The 18,050-nt window shown below is 32.6% G+C and overlaps 1 protein-coding gene across 1 annotated transcript in view; it reads left to right on the forward strand.

Annotated features, from left to right (window-relative positions):
• The window catches only part of LOC111050266 (E3 ubiquitin-protein ligase znrf2), a 69,563-nt gene that overhangs the window by 48,339 nt on the left and 3,174 nt on the right, over nucleotides 1-18,050 (forward strand). Inside the window, exons 2-3 of the mRNA XM_022336562.2 lie at nucleotides 9,635-9,730; nucleotides 11,338-11,443. Coding sequence (XP_022192254.1) covers nucleotides 9,635-9,730; nucleotides 11,338-11,443 — 202 coding nt within the window. The remainder of the gene's footprint in view (nucleotides 1-9,634; nucleotides 9,731-11,337; nucleotides 11,444-18,050) is intronic.

Here is an 18,050-nt window from a genome sequence, read left to right on the forward strand (position 1 = left end):
CTAAAGTTATAAAAATTCCTATTTCTTTCTTATACAGGTTCATAACATACATAGGTTGTAGTTACAGACTTGCTACGTGAACTCAGCTGAAATTGTTGAATCTGTATAGTTTTTTATGTCATCAAAATACCTATTTTGTTGTTATTCAGGCCTATAACTTACATAGGTTGTAGTAAGGCTACGAGAATATCCTTACAGGTTACAGCTATTTAATAGTGAATAGTGTTGCAAATCAAGCTGAAATTGTCGGATTTGTGTTGATTCCTACAGCGAGGAGGGTTTGATCGCTGGGTATAGCACTGTCATTGATGACCTGTCTCAAGTGTAGCCGTCGTTTTATGTTCAGTCATCAACTGGTTTTATTTTTTATGTGATCATATAAGAAAGGATACTAGTTAGTTAGTGAAATCTTTAGAAAGTGCATAGAAGTTACTGTTGGTAGGCCTACATGGTTTTAGTTGAAATTTATCATTGTTATAATGGATGTATAATTACTTTTGTTGATTATCAATTGGATATACCTTTTGTGTGATCGGTGTAAGAAAATACACGAGTTAGCAAGTGTATCAAGCTGAAATCTTTAGAGTTAGTAGTCTGTAGCTATCGTTTTGAGCATATTTTTGAGTTTATAAGTACTTAATTCTAGTTGCTTGCTTTGGAAGTGTTGTGTGTTATAAGAACAATTAATTCTGAACAGTATTCCTTAGGAATTTTCAAATTTAGTAGAGGGGGAGGGGGGTAGAATAAGAGGTTGAATATGAAGCGTATTTTCCTTTAACACGCAGATCACCACTGTATACCTTAAGGTGCGTACAGATATACGCGCCGCGAACATGAGCAATTCAATTCTAATCAGCTGACTATATCTGTATTTTTACAGAAACGGTAAGATACAGATATAAAAAGCTTGGCATCAGCTGATTAAACGTGAATTGCTCATGTTCGTGGCGCGTAAATCTGTACGCACCTTAAGGTATACAGTGGTGATCTGCGTGTCAAAGGAAAATACGCTTCATATTCAACCTCTTATTCTACCCCCCTCCCCCTCTACTAAATTTAAAAATTCCTAAGGAATACTGTTCAGAATTAATTGTTCTTATACGTGATGTATGGTTTTTCATCATTACTAGAAAAAGATTCAAGTTGTATGGGGTGAAAGTGGTGAGTTTATTCTCTTTAATTTTGTCGAGAATGATTTTTCTTGAGAAACTCAAGGTTTTCGAGATTAAATGGGAAAATTGAAAAAAAAATCGAAATTTTGGGGGGTTTTCGGGGTGAAGCCGCCCTCTGGCGAGTCAGCAAATTTCATATTCGAATTCAGCGCCCCAAAATACATATTGAACCGTCGAGAAAAATTCTTTTGGGGCTGTTTCCTGAAAAACGACCATTTGACTGGACTACTAATAAAGCCTTCAATCATTTTGAGTTGGGTATTCAACCCTTAGTTAATATATCTATATCGATACACATATCTCCTTTTAGTTGATTTGTTGAGATCTCATTTATGAATGAGAAAAAGGCGACAAATAATAATTATCTCACAGTTTTGGTATTTGTATTTCTTGATGTTTCACACCTCGAAATAACGCAAGTCAACTTTTTAATAATTTGAATCAAATTTCAAAGATTGAGCTGACTTAATCTAATAGTTATCAAATGATCCATTAATTTATATTCGTAAGGCATTGAATGGCAAAAAGTCCTTATTATATTCCCTTATATTTCCTTTTACTATTGAGTGGAATATTTCTAATTAATTTTAGCCATCTAAATTCAAAATTTATAGTTTAAATGTTTATTTTGGACCCAAATTTTTTAAAAACTGTACACTGTACAACCTTATCTTGGACTTTGTCACCTATAAATTTGGAATAAAAATAGCACAAAGACTACCTTATTATTTTATCTTTCAATGTTATTACATTAGTGTTATTTGCATTGTAAATAAATAAATAATGAATGAATGTATTCCCTAATGTTTGAAAGAAAATACAAACGAAACATTCCGATTTTTCCTGTAATTTTTGCCTTGGTGTTTCCCGAAAATAAAGATGATATATTAATTGCTGGAAATAGTAAGTCTGGTAATCATCAGGTAAAATTTTAGGTACAGGAATTCCCACTCAAAAAGTGTTTGAACTTGTACTCGAATAATTGACACTGGTGACAATCAATACTTAACTGAGCAAAGCCGACACTCACTTATAAATTATTGAATCTGTTTACCTCGCTGTAATACAGCGTCAGAATAATAATTGGTCTTTGTAGTACCGCATTAGCTATTTAATAGCAGGGATTACCTCTGTCTCATTTTGACACTTAGGTGGTAATATTGGATTACAATTTCCTTGTCACACAAGGATTCCATAGTTAAAATTGTTTTGTGTCTAATATCATTTCCGTTTAAGTAGGGAAAATCTTTGAAGGATAATTGTGTATGTTGAGATAGATAGATATATGTCAACCGACCGTAGGTTCTAAAATAGGAAACCGAACTGAAAAATATTTGATCAGAAAATCGGTTTATGCCTGTGATTGACAGTTGTTCAGTTAAATCGAAATCGTTAATAATAGCTTCAGCTAATTAACTAACGATTAACTAACTAACTATTAGCTAACGATTAGTTAATAATAGTTAATAACGATTAGTTATTCAGCTATTTTAACTGAACAACTGAACAGTTGTTCAGTTCAGTTAAATCGAAATCGTTAATAATAGCTAAATCGTTATCAGTAGCTTCTCCAATTTTCCCAGTAATCTTCTCCAACATTTACAATACATCAAATTAAATAGTAAAGTGCTCATACGAGCACATTAAACACTATACTCGTACATTCCAACTAAACAGTCCACATGTTTAATAGGAAACTATTAGATAAACACGTTTTCCGACTTTGTTCACATAATTTTAACTGATTGGGATATTTCAATGATGGACTATTTTGATTGAGTTTTATTGACTAATTTTCAGTGATCCATAACTATTAAACCTTCAGTCCAGTTTGTTGCATTATCGTTATAGATTTGATCGAAAGCGGTAGTGTTTATCTGAAGAGAAGTTGGAATAGGATTCTATATTTTCTTACATTTGTTTGAGTCTTATTGAATAATTTTCAGTGATACTATAAAACCAATAGTTCAGTTTGTTTCATTATCTCTACAGAAGCAGAAGTGTTAATTTGAAGAGAAGTTGGAATAGAATTCTATATTTCCATACTTGAGTATTGTTCTATCTAAATGTGAATTGTATCTTTATGCTCATAGAACTTTGTAGAATTTATCCGCGAAAAACTTTATTAGAGACTTTATTAGATTTCCATACTTGAATATGGTTTTATCTAAATGTGAATTGTATATTTATGCTCATAGAACTTTGTAGAATTTATCCGCGAAAAACTTTATTAGATTTCCATACTTGAATATTGTTTTATCTAAATGTGAATTGTCTCTTTATGCTCATAGAACTCTGTAGAATTTATCCGCGAAAAACTTGATTATTTTGTGATATTGAGAATGTAATACGGTATTGTCTCAAACGAATCAATATTGATAGTTTCTTCAAGAAAAACTTGATTTTTTCTCTTGTGATATTAAGAATAGACCAGTGCTTCAATTGTATCAGTATTAAAAAGTGCCAAATTGGACTTATTTTTCACAAACCGCCGTGAGTTCTTGTTTGTAAACACAACTGAATAACACAGTTTCGACAAAAATCCTCCATGATTTCCTTCGAAAAATGAGAATCTAGTGTTGGATATGTGGACGCCTGATGTATGGTGCAAGAGTGTGGTTCATGAAAGCTCTTTTATGACAAACTTTTTCGATGACAATCGAATTCCTTCATCTTCATGACGTTGTTTTGAGAGTAGTTTTTCTTGATGATGAAGTTAGCGTGTGATGAGCTGCAACTACAGAGTGAGGACATTGTAGCGTCAGTTTGCAGTATAGTTAGTCAGTTTGCAGTAGCAGATTTGTACAGTCGGTGACATAGTGTGGCGGCGACAAGGACTGCTCTTAGCCAAAATACTGCAGGCAGTAATGGGTATCATAATTGGAAACTGTGTGCCTGATGAGCCGGAACCCAGGGATATTTCCGGCGTCCGGCTAAGACGAGTTCTTTATGGTACGAATACTACCCTATATCAATCTTATTTCTAATGAATTTAATTTCATTTTATTGCCGTAGAAATGAGAAATGCTCATAAGAGTATAATATTCATTTATAAAATCACTTCGCTTATATGGGCTACTTGATTCAAATTAAAACTTTAAGTGAAATAATACATCAAATTGAAGAGAAAACAAAGCTCTATAAATCTACGGTGAGCATTCATTTTTACGATGCATTGCTGGAGAGTTTTAGGCCCTGAAACATCAAAAAATAGGATTAAAAGCTGTTATTTTAACAATTTTAGACATTTAAGAGCGTATATCTCGAAAACTGTTGGAGATATCACAAATCACCACAAAACAAATATTGTAGAGAATTTATCAAGCTTTATTTTTGAACTGTTAGTCATGTCGGTTGAACGCATTTTTCTCAAGATATGAGCATGTAAGCAAAACATTGAAAAATGCAACTTTTAAACTACCCTCATCCCTTTAGCACAAGGGGTAGGGATGGGTACTTTTAATATGTTCACCCCCTAACTGGTCCCAACAAAGCTGCGAAGTCAAAAATTGTGTTCAAAACATTCTCTCCAAATTCCTTTGTCAATTGGTCTATTTTTGCATAACTGAAGATCTCACACTCAACACTGAAGCTGCTGCAACAGTCGTGGGGATGTGCGTAAACCTGTAATACATCGAATTGAAGAGAATTTGATGCTCTATAAGCTCATGATCAGCATGGATTTTTCCCATCGATATTAAAAAGGTTATAAGAGCCAAAATAGCAAAAAATCGAAGGAAAATGTGTTTTTTCAAAAATGTTACAGCTTTTAGAGCGGATATCTCAAAAAGTGAAAGAGATATAGAAAAAGATGTTAGATCAATATTGTAGGAAATTATGTAAGCTTTAATTTCTTATAGAATAGTCAGTCTGTAAAATGCATAATTTTTTAGTTATATGCGAGAAACCAAAAAATGGTACCTTTGAACCACCTTAGCACAGGGGGTAGGGGTGGGGACTTGACTTTTGATATGTTTACCTCCTTATTACCCTAAACAGGACTGAGGGGTCAAAAATTGTCTTCCAAACTTTTCCCTCTATACCCTTTTTTGAGCATTTATTGCCTGGACTATAAATGTTTTGTACATTATCTGTTTAAAAAAAGAATTGATATTATTCAACTACAATATAACTTTGGAACGAATTGATTTTTTATTTTATATCACCTTAAAATACTCATCATAATTTGTAAACATTATCACATTGAACATGAAGTCCTTATGCTACAGTGAGGTCCACGTGATAATGACAGTGGAGAAAGATGGGAGAACAACGTTGCCGATCCTCTATCTTGTCAATGCCTTCTATGTAGGATAAACTGATACCGGCTTATTTATGTAATACAGTAGAACTTCAATTATCCGAACTCCGACTATCCGAATCGCCGATTATCCGAATCACTTTCAGAAAAAAATTTGTCCAAAAAAAGTCCAAGTGCGCTATTATTACATTGAGCTTACATTGACGGAGATGTTTAAAAATCAATGATTTTTATTTCTAAACTCGTACATAAGTATATTTTATTTTTATTCAAAACATGTGAAAATATCATGTTTTTCTCATTTAATTCAATAAAAAATAAAGCAAAAATAGTGCATTAAAACGCAGCTTTTTTTCTCTCCAATGACAATTTAAAAAAAAAACTCCGATTATACGAATATTTCATTATCCGAATGGGTCCCGGTCCCCATCATTTCGTATAATTGGAGTTCTACTGTATTAACTGTTCATTCTCGTTTAAAATTATCAATTATATTTTATCAAGCAAGAAGTTATATTTTTCAATGATTTCATAATGAATTTTCATAATCAAGATTAACTATTTTTTTAATAACTAATTATATTTCTACATTGTTAAAAAACGATCTGGCAACAGAGCAAAGCGAGAAAGAGATAGTGCTATCCGCTTTGTTGAATGATAAACAAGGATAGCAATACCATTGCTAATCAAACAATGCCATTATAACGTGGACCTCACTATGGTACTATAGTAGTACAGGACCTCATCTAGAAAAATATTCCAATTTCGGTACGAATTTGTTTTATATCCGTGATGCATTTATCATCGATTGCAGCCATTATTTCCCTTGCAATTGAAAACAACGAAAATTTTGATTGAATTCAGAACAATGGCGTGAAGTCAGTCAGTAATTCGAATGTGGTGTTTGACGAATGCTTTTCGTACATCAAATATTCATGTGATTCCTGCCATGAATCATTCTTCTATAAATAGGTTATCATTTATGATTCATGCACTTGTGCGCATGAGCAATTGAGTTGAACGAACTGCTAAAATTTGCCAGGAATATTCATTGCTTGATTTACAACATCAACTGCAATATCAATGTTTGTATTGAGCTAATTGGTATTCTTGATAGCCTGAAATTCACATTGAGTGATTGAATGATTGAAAACTTCATTCATAGTTGAAAGATTTTCATTGTATTGTTTCAATGAGATATTATTCTGTTTGATATTGGAAACAATCATACAAGTGAAATCTGTGCAGCTTCATTCTACCGGGTGATTCCAAAAGAACTTTACAACTTTGAAAATTCTTATAAATCTACAGATGGAAATTACTGAAAATTAATTTTTGTATAGTAGCGCTCATCGAATTTCCATCTTTAGTGAGGTCCACGTTATAATGGCAGTATACGATTGACAATACTGTTGCTGTCCTTTTCTATCATACAACAAAACCGATAGCGCTATCTCTCTCTAGCTTTGCAATGTTGTCAGTTTGCCAGAATATTATATTTTTACTTTTGACAGTGACTGTACAAAAGTAACTCAGCCACCATTTTTTTCCTCATTCTATCAAAATACTTTGATACACAAATCGTATAATTGATTTTAAATGTATTTTTGAAACAATGAAATAATTTTTAGACATTACCGTATGAGAAACACAAATTAAAATACCTGAAATGACATTTTAAAAGTTGATAACTAACTATCCTAGACTTCATCCATGCTTCAGTTAGCCAACACGTTTAGGTTAGACCTACTCGTACCGGTATAAATAATATTGAAAGGTTATTTTAGAAGTATTTTCATTGAAATTACTTATTTTAAAAGGGATTTCTATTTTTCTATCATTTTTAGAAAAAATTATAATAGAATACCTCCCAAATAACTTTATTTCTGTTGTTTTGACATTCAGATTGGTGTATCACAGCTTTTTAAATTAGCTGCCATTTCAGGTTTGTATAAAAATAAAAATCTGATCTTCGTTATGGAAGCAAATTTTTGAAACAAATTATGAAAAAATATTTTTTCTTGATTAATTTGACATCAAATTGATTATTTTATCAAGGAAATGATAATTATTATTATTAGATCAAATTCAATTGGATGAATTAACAGCTGTGTCCAATCAGTGGCAAAATGGAGAGACTTGGCAACGTTTTTCTCCCATCTTTTTTCACTGCCATTATAACGTGGACCTCACTATAGCTGTTTACCCTGTTGTCAATATTTGCAGTAACAGAAGTCTTCGGGATGAATTACAGCATTTAATTTGGATGTTCGTTTAATAATACTAATCGATTCATATAAATCTTATCAAACAAGGCACAGAGCTGATTTTGGTGTTGTTTTCAAGTTTTTTTACCTTGAACTAAAGATGTTCTATGTGACTTCCGTTGATTATCCTGCAGACATGCCATCGATAGTCGATTTCTTCGCAGACTCGCACTAGCATTTCAGGTGTAACTTGCTCAACAGCAGCGCAAATCCTTGCTCAAGTTCAGGTAGAGTGGCTGGCAAAGGAGGTACGTACACCATATCTTTTATGTAACCCCACAAGAAAAATCCAGCGGTGTTAGGTCTGGGGAACGAGGGGGCCATGCAAATGGCGCATTTCGGCCAATCCACTGATTCCTGGGATGAAATCGACTATCGTCTGTAGGATAACCAACGGAAGTCACATATCTTTAGTTAAAAGTAAAAAAAAACTTGAAGTGTTTTCCTATAACAACACCAAAACCAGCTTTGTACCTTGTTTAATAAGATTTATATGAATTTTAAAAGTTGTAAAGTCCGTTTTGAATCACCCGGTATATTGTAAACTGAATTTATGTAGTTGAAAACATTATGTTTGAGAATAATTTTTGTATTTGAAACATTTATTTTTTCAGTCTACAACTAAGCATAAATGCTCTTTCATTCATAAATTCTTTGCAGCTCTCTTAATCATAAATGAACAAGTCCATCGATTTTGTTGGTTCTATCTTCCATTGAAATTCTTAAAAATAACATGAATTTATAGATATTTATTAAAGTAATATAATAAAGGATATATCATATCTATAAAATAACATGAATTCATAGATATTTATTAAAGTAATATAAATATAGTATATATCATTTTATAAAATGCATATAATGACATATTTTTGTAAAAATTTGCATCTTACTCAAGTGCTTAGAGCAAAGTAAAAATAAATGACTTGATTTGATAATAGAGGAAATCTTGACATTATATGCCACTTTATCACGTTCAAGTTGAATGATTACACAGTAGGCTATATTGAAGAATACCTTCATTCACAATGCTAAAATTTGATGGATGGATCATTATGATGTATTGTTGTGGTTTTAAAAGGTTATAACAACTCTCAAAGTAAAGAAAACCTTTTAATAGTACCTATTCGTTTTATTGGCCAGTTAATTATTGAAAAATTATGCTATCTGTATTAATCTTCTAAAAATGATTGTATAAATTAAATAAATAAATCTTTATTCAATTACAAGTAGGCTACATAACAGAATAACAAATATCAAATATGGAATTCAATAAAAATTCGTAGTGTACAGTAAATGAATACAATACTGCTTGCTAAAGAATGAACTTTGTCTGCAAACAGGAGCATATCTTATTTCATTCTTTTTATTTATTTATTTCACAGATACAGTAAATTTATAAACAAATAAAAATTCATAATAATTCCATTCATGGGCCGAAGCCTGTGTGCAGGAATGAGTTGCAACATCACTTGACTGTAGCCAACAAAAGTAAATCATATAGTACAAAATATTTGATACTTAAGTAGCTATTCAAAGATGCATGATTCAAACTCAAAATTCATGAATAAAACTTGAAATGAAAATAATCCTTGTGATTCAATATGTAATTAAAAGCTAATCAAGAATGATAATGAGGAAAATGAATTGATGAAAAAATAGAAAGATGATTGAAAGAAGTTTAAGGTGTTAATTATGGTGAGGATGAAAGAATATAGAAGAGAGGTAAACAATCTTATCATTGAAAATAAAATCAGGAATTCGCTTAGCATACAAAAATGAGATAGTATAATCTGAATTAATACAAATAAATAATAATGATACCCTAATAATAAATTCCCTGTATAAAAATTGTATTATTCATGTTGTATGGCATGGTATGTTCATTATGATTAATGTTGTTATTTATTTAGTTTATATTTTCTTTTTTGCAGGTATAAAATGTCCAGTGTGCTCGAAATTTGTGCTGCCTGACGACATAGAATGCCACCTAGTGATGTGCCTAACAAAACCCAGACTGATTTATAATGGTTTGTATTAAGTATTCACTTGAACATTTCTAAATTATTTATAGTTTAATTATTATTTAACGAAAATCCTAAATAAATGCTGTAAATCACCCCGAAGACTTCTGCTACTGCAGACATTGACAACTGTTGTCAATATCTGCAGTAGCAGAAGACATTTACAGCATTTATTTAGGATTTTCGTTAAATAATAATTATATATTAATTAGCATTTGAATAAATGCATTCTCTATTTAATTCCATCTGTAATTTATAGTTTCATGTTGTAAATTGCCAATGTTTGCATCAATAGTGTTCTTTAAACATCCTGTAGTTTTTGGTTCCTTTTGTGGGAAAGCACAAGGGTTTTCTCTTATCAGATAAATAGTAGCTGTAGCAGAAAATTTCCAAATTTATCTCAAATAGTTATCACAACGAAATAGTATACTTCCACTCACATGTCGTGGGAGACCCTGAGAATTATATCATGTTATTCTATTAATTTTATAAAGCTCCATTATTGTTTATCTAAGGAGAATTAAACCAGATCTACTTGTCTAATTCGATGCTAAAACTGTTGAAAATTTATTTTGTGATGAATCTACAGCTACTTAGTTAGCTCACTATAGTCTGTCCAAGCAGCCGTGATCCCTGAAGGATCAAGCTGTCCCTCGCTCTCCCACGCGCAGGCACACATGCCCTGCCTACCTGCGCTATTGAGTCTTCTAGGAATGAACGAAGAACAATTCAATTGAAACCAATAGAATGCCTGTGCTATCACCAAATACTCCTTGTGCTGAGAAATAACATTTCTCTAACTGTTAACTTCTTTTAATTTGTACTCTAATTACTGAAATCTACATTTCATTACTTTCAAAATAATAATAATTTATTATTATATCAAATATTTATTATTAAGAACCAATATCAATAAAATTAAGTATCAAGCATTTATAAAGTGGCATTCACATAATTATACTTGAAATGAGACATAATATGTCTATATTATAGTTTCAATAGGATTGGCTGCCATTATTTTTATTTTGTTAATGTCAATGTCAATGTTATTAATATTGTTAATTGTAAGGTTGTTGTCATGTCAATGTTATTGACATCTTGGGGTCTCTGATATGTTTGCTATATTTCTAGAGGAATATGAACATTTCATTATTATTATTATTATTTATTATTTTACAAAGGCGACTTTCTAGAAGTATTTTAAGCCTAGGTGATGATGATGGGATGAATGATAATACAATGAAGGTAGAGTTATGAATGAATTAAAATTATAGGTTATGCCATCAATAGGTTATGCCATTGTTAATACAATGAAGGTAGAGTTATGAATGAATTGAAATTATAGGTTATGCTATCCACTTGAATTGATTTGAGTCCACTTTTCAGTCCAGAAATAAATAAACTAGAAATTTTGAATTTGATTTTATCAAAAACAGAATATAATAGAATGATTACATTCAATAAACTCTCAGAACATTGAATGTCACACCAATCGAAGTCACTCATGATGGTAGCATTTCACGGTTCGTTGATTTCCTGTAATTTTACTTCATTCTTGTTTGTGATTCACATATTTTCTAAATAAATAATAAAATTAATGACTATTTTTGCAGAGGATGTTCTGACGGACGACAAAGGAGAGTGTGTTATCTGTTTGGAAGAGCTACTGCAAGGAGATACAATTGCCAGGCTTCCGTGTCTTTGCATCTATCACAAAAGGTACATTTTTTTGAAAAAGCTCTGAACAAACCTTTACAAAACTTGTTCTCTGTATTTCTAATAGTATTATAATAGAGAAAAGATAGCATAAAGCTGCGTGCAGACTTGAGCACCTCGAACACAAGCTGACTATAATAATTATAATATAATTATTATATGTATTTGTACAGAAACAGTAAAGTACAGAAATAAAAATTAAAATCTCAGTACCTTTTTTTTAATTATTTTATTACAACATGTTTCAACATTCTTGCCATTTTCAAGTGATATGATTTTCGACTTCATATCACTTTGAAAATGGCATCAATGTTGAAACATGTGATAAAATAATAATTCAAAAAATCTGGTGTGGCGCACTCACACAACTTTCCTTGCCGTTATGAAAATTGATCACCTGACGCTAGTGTTCCCACGCATCTCAAGTCTACTATTCAAAGATATGAGCCAGCTGGTGATAGGACAAAAACGCTGGATACAAACGAGATCTGCTATCTCTTAATAGTGAATGATTTGATAGAATCAACATTTTGCAATTGAATAATCACATTTTCTCAAATTTCAAGCTTATTTTCAATTTTAGGTGAAAATGTTACTGAACATTTAATTGAAGAGATTTTCATGCTCAATCTTTTCCACTCGAAATTTTTCGTTTAAATTATATCTGAGACCTGATAATTGGAAATCTAAAATCAAACTTTGCATAGATGGGGCGGAGCTCCTGAAATTTTTTCAGATATGGAACTAGTGGCACTTGATATAGCTTATCAATGACTATTTTAGGTATGAATTTGATCAAAATCGTTGGAGCCATTTTCGAGAAAATCGCGAAAAACCCTGTTTTTGACAACATTTTCGCTATTTTAGCCGCCATCTTTAATTGAATTTGATCGAAATTGTTCGTGTCGGATCCTTATAGGGAAAGGACCTTAAGTTCCAAATTTCTAGTCATTCCGTTTATTGGGAGATGAGATATCGTGTACACAGACGCACATACACACATACACACACACACACACACACACACACACACACACATACACACACACACACCACACACACACACACACACACACACACACACACACACACAGACGCACATACACTCATATATACACACACACACACACACACACACACACACACACACACACACAGAGACGCACATACACTCATATACACACACACACACACACACACACACACACACACACACACACACACACACACACAGACCAATACCCAGAAACCACTTTTTTGGACTCAGGGGACCTTGAAACTTATAGAAATTGGGGTACCCTAATTTTTTTCGGAAAGCAATACTTTCATTACCTATGGTAATAGGGCGAGGAAAGTAAAAAGAGTACTGAGATTTTTATTCCTATTTATATTACAAGTAACCCTATACAGAAAAGAGACAGTAAAGTACAGATAATAATCGTGGTAGCATCAGCTGATGAAAGTGAAATGCGTGTATTAGTGGCGCTTAAGTCTGTACGCAGCTTGTGAAGATATATCATGGTATAGGGGGCGTAAATTTCACGTTTACGCCAAGCCGAGTGTCTTCATAGATATTATCCTGAAGCTATATATGTTGTTGGTGGTCTCTCATACTGTGCCGTTAATACTCTAATACTCTTCCAACCGGCTAAAACAGTAATCGACAATAATCGGTCTGGGGTATCAGTGAAATTTGGAACATAAGCGCCCTATACCATGAAATATCTCAACTCCTTAGATTGGCCACTAACGACAGGACTTGTATGATAAACATGCGTGTCCTACCGTTAGTAGTTAGCTTTATATTATATTTTCTCTATGGCATATAATACATGCTAATAGTAGAATAGAATCTGGGATAAGAAATATTTGGTCCCGACAATATTACGGCCATAGTTAGGCTAGGCACCAGTGGCGCCATTTCACCAAACTGCTAGGGGGGGCAAAAACCATGTGTTATGAAGGGGGGGGAAGGAATACCCCAAAGAAAGGATAGAGGGTCCTAGGTTTTCCCCCATAAATTTTACATTCGAAGATGTTATTATATGCTTCATTTTTCCAGTCTTATACAAATGTGGTTGAAGTATCAATACAAACATATACATTATTAGTTACTAAATCATGAAATATCTATTAGAAATATAAGCTTAAAGAGAGACCCTAAAGTAGGAATACACTGAAACAGATTTCTTAAGAATCATGGAAACATATAATTTTTCTTTTACAATGACAATTTCAAAAAATTCATTGGGGATCGTATTCTAATTGGGAAATAACTTTTAGTTAGAAAGCTAAAGAAACATTAAGCTGTTCCCATAATTCTCACGAACTCTGTGTACATACATTTTTGATTGTCTGATTGTGCCCTTTCTTTTGCTTTCACTGTCATCTTGCAACTTGTTAATTCTCACGAAATTTATGCAATAACTCACTTATTGTGCCCTCATCAATAATTGTACCAATTCTTTATTCAACCTTCAACTATACCACAGAGAAAAATATAATCTTTATTACTCCGTATTCTTTGAGGGTTAAGTGTAAGAGAGGGCCGACTGCGCCCTAACTCCGCCCTCCCAGGTATAAAATAAAGGCAGTCATTCTATTCTGTTCTATTCTATCCGTATCCATACTTTCAAGGCAATTTTGTTACATTGTTGATACTGTAGAAGGAATTTTACTACTGCTGTTTAAAAGAAGTATTAAATCAGTGTGAGATTCTAAGGATTCGTGTAGATAGACCCGCATTTTCATTATTTATCTAATCCTTGGGGGGGCCTAGGACTCCCCTGCCCCCACCCCCCTAAATGGCGCCCCTGCTAGGCACACACCAGTTAGTCAAGACATGAACAGACACGTTCAGTCACAATACTTTACATAATTTCTTATGAAGACATGTCTAATTGCGATGACTAATAATCAGTGTGTGTTGCGTCATAAGCAGCAATGTGAAGTATTGTGTCTGACATGTCTTGTCTTGTCTTGACTAACTGGTGTGTGCCTAGCCTTATGTTTTCGTTTATGGGACTCGGCCAACGTCCGAGAAAGAATTTCTTTGATTCTTATGCAAGTGTTCAGGCATTGGCAGACTGCAAATCTGTAAACACTCTCATAATAATCAATGGTATTCAAATCAAATCAAATCCATTTATTGCCAACGACAAGTATAAAACAAGTATAGGCCACGTCATAAAAATACAATCATTGTTATACATGTACATAATATCACAATTTCATCACAATTTAAACATTTTTCATATTAAAGCTAAAATATTCATCCAGATTGTAAAAACAGTTTTTAATTAGAAAATCTTTAATTCTTAATTTGAAATCTTCCACAGCCAAGTCTCTAATGTTTAATGGTAATTGGTTAAAGAATCGAATTGCACACGCCCTAAAACTCACATGACTGGATTTGTACCGACAGTATTCATTTCTCAGGTTCAATTTACTTCTGGTATTGTGGGAATGAATTTCAGAATGACTGGAAAAGGACATAACATTAGTTTTTACGAACAATAAACATTGAAATATAAAAATACAGGGTAAACACATAATTCTAAGCTCAATGAAAAGAGGTTTGCAATGCGTAAGGGGTGGTACTTTACATATATTTCTTATTGCCCTCTTTTGTAAAATAAACAAAGAATTAGCATCATTGTAGTTTCCCCATAATAACGTACCATAGGAAAGATGAGAGTGTACATAGCTATAGTAAACAGTAATTAGGATTTTTTGAGAGACTATTTCCTTCAGTCTCTTGAGCATAAAAATACCCCTTGTGACTTTTGGGATAGTGCAATCAACATGACTCTTCCACTTCATATTACTTTGTATGTTGAAGCCTAGGAATTTGACTAAATGTGGTGAATGTCGGGTTCAATAAGACATTGATTCTTATGCAAGTGTTCAGGCATTGGCAGACTGCAAATCTGTAAACACTCTCATAAGAATCAATGGTATTCTTTCTCGGTCGTATAAACAAAAACGTAATTAAGTTTACTAAATACTCATAACAAAAACGTCAGATTTTAGTGGTACTCGGGTTGATAGATTTAAACTGAGTTCCTTGTTGAGATCGCTGGTATAAACTTGATTAACATTGAAATGTACAAAAATGTCAAAGTTATACCAAAGTAACCAACTTTTACGATGTACCAACGTCGAATAATATTTAATGTGCATTAATATAATTATTTCTTCATTTTTCCATAATTGCTCTAAAAGTTTTGACAGATGTTGAAGGCAGATTCCTACATATAACTATGATGAATAGTAATATAATTTGAAAGCTATATTGATTTCTGTGGAAAACCATATTACTACACAGTACCTATCAGAGACCGGTACAGTGAAAATATATAATTTCCATGAGTTAGAATGGGACTATTTCCACTCGATGTGGCCAAAAGAGTATGAGCAGTTTCATCAGAAACTTACGGAAATTATATTCTCACTGTACCGGGGAAGTACTTTGATACTGATATGTGTGAATCAGCTTTGATAGAATTGAAACCCGTAATTTTAATAAATAAATATAGATTCCAGAGGTTTATTCTCATAGCTTGAATTCTAGAAATCGGTATCTCATTAGACATTTCTATTTGCCCTGTTTATCTTTACTAATACGGTATATCTTTAATTAGTGAATCATATTTTAACATGACATAAAATTTTCATTGCAATGACATTCTTCACTGACGACATTAGTCACTAATACGTCACTGACGAACGACATAAATGTATCTTTGTTTTATACTACCTAACTGTTGCTTTCCAGACTAAGAGTAAATTTTTCTTACATCATAGACATTTGAATGAAAACGTAAAATAATGTTGATGTTGAATTATAATTTTGAGTTCTCTATCGATACCATAATATTTGACAATCATATTGACGGTTTCTATGAGATGCTGATGTCATTAGCGTTAACATTATCGAAAGATAAAATATTATGAAAACTATTTTTGAACAAATTTTTGCATGAAATGTACTCTTTGGCTAGTATGCTTAATATCAGTTTAAACCAAGTTTAAATTAATCCTGAATTCAAACAAGCTATAGTCGCACTGATCAACAGCCAGTTACTAACTTTGGCTCTGATCAACATGTTTATAATGTCCAAGTTTAAGTGGCCATTTGTTCCAGTACCGTCCAAACTTTGACTTATATGTTTTGTATGAAACATAAACATTATTATATTTTGTATGAAACATAAAACATTGGCCCTTATGCTCAATAGCAGCTGAAACCAAGTTCAAATTGTTCTAGGATCAAATCAAGCTGTGATCTCATTCACTACAATGTGTTTTAATTTAGGCAGCTGATGGTTTAAACTGTAGATATTTATTTATTAGGTTAGCACAAACAATACAATGATCGGAAAAGAAAAAATCTGGTGTGGTACACTCACACAACTTTCCTTGCTCATATTCGAAACTACGATCAGAATTTTGTATATGTGTATATATAATTGTTTTCAGAGTACTTTTTCCTTTGTGTAAATTGTGAAATTCAATGATTTTTTTAGTCGTCATTTTTTTGAAAGTCGTCGAAACAGCTGTTCTACAGATGAAATATCTCGACTATGTGTTCTTTTTATGAACTGCTCTACCTACCTACCTCATGCACGAGAAGGAGGTTACAAAGTCCATTTCTCAAGGATGGGGTGGACCCCCCATTAGTTTCCCAGAAAGGAGACTCATGCAAGTTAATAGAGCTGATAAATAACTATACAGAGTATGAATTTGAAAAAAATCGGTCAAGTTATTTTGAAAAAATCGTGAAAAACATGATTTTTTAGTAATTATCCGCCATTTTTCTCAAGAATATTACGGAGCTCCTGCAATTTTCCAAGGAAAAAACTCATGTCATTTGATAGGACTTATGAATAGCTACCATGGCATGAATTTGGTAGCTACATGGGTAGCTACCAAGCTACCCATGGCTTGAATTTGAAGAAAATCGTTAAAGCCGTTTTCGAGAAAACCGTGAAAATCCTGGTTTTTGGTCATTATCCGCCATTTTTCTCAAGAATATTACGGAGTTCATGGAATTTTCCCAGAAATGAGACTCATGCCAGTTGATAGTGCTTATGAATATCTATCCATGGTATGAATTTGAAGTAAATCGTTAGAGCAGTTTTTGAGAAAACGGTGAAAAACATGGATTTTTAGTCATTATCCGCCATTTTTGTCAAGAATATTACGGAGCTCCTGAAATTTTCCCAGAAATGAAACTTATGCCAGTTGATAGGGCTTTAAAATAGCTATCCATGGTATAAATTTGAAGAAAATCGTTGGAGCCGTTTTCGAGAAAACCGTGAAAAACATGGTTTTTTAGTCATTTTTCTCAAGAGTATTACGGAGCTCCTGAAATTTTCCCAGAAATGAGACTTATGCTAGTTGATAGGGCTTATAAATAGCTATCCATGATATAAATTTGAAGAAAATCGTTAGAGCCATTTTCGAGAAAAACGAGAAAAACATGGTTTTTTAGTAATTATCCGCCATTTTTTCCGCCATCTTGAATTGAATTTCTTATTGTCGGGTCCTCATGGTATAGGGACCTTAAGTTTAAAATTTCAAGTCGATCGGTTAATTAGGAATGGAG

This window comes from Nilaparvata lugens, chromosome 5, assembly GCF_014356525.2.
Source record: "Nilaparvata lugens isolate BPH chromosome 5, ASM1435652v1, whole genome shotgun sequence".
NCBI classification, from domain to species: domain Eukaryota; kingdom Metazoa; phylum Arthropoda; class Insecta; order Hemiptera; family Delphacidae; genus Nilaparvata; species Nilaparvata lugens.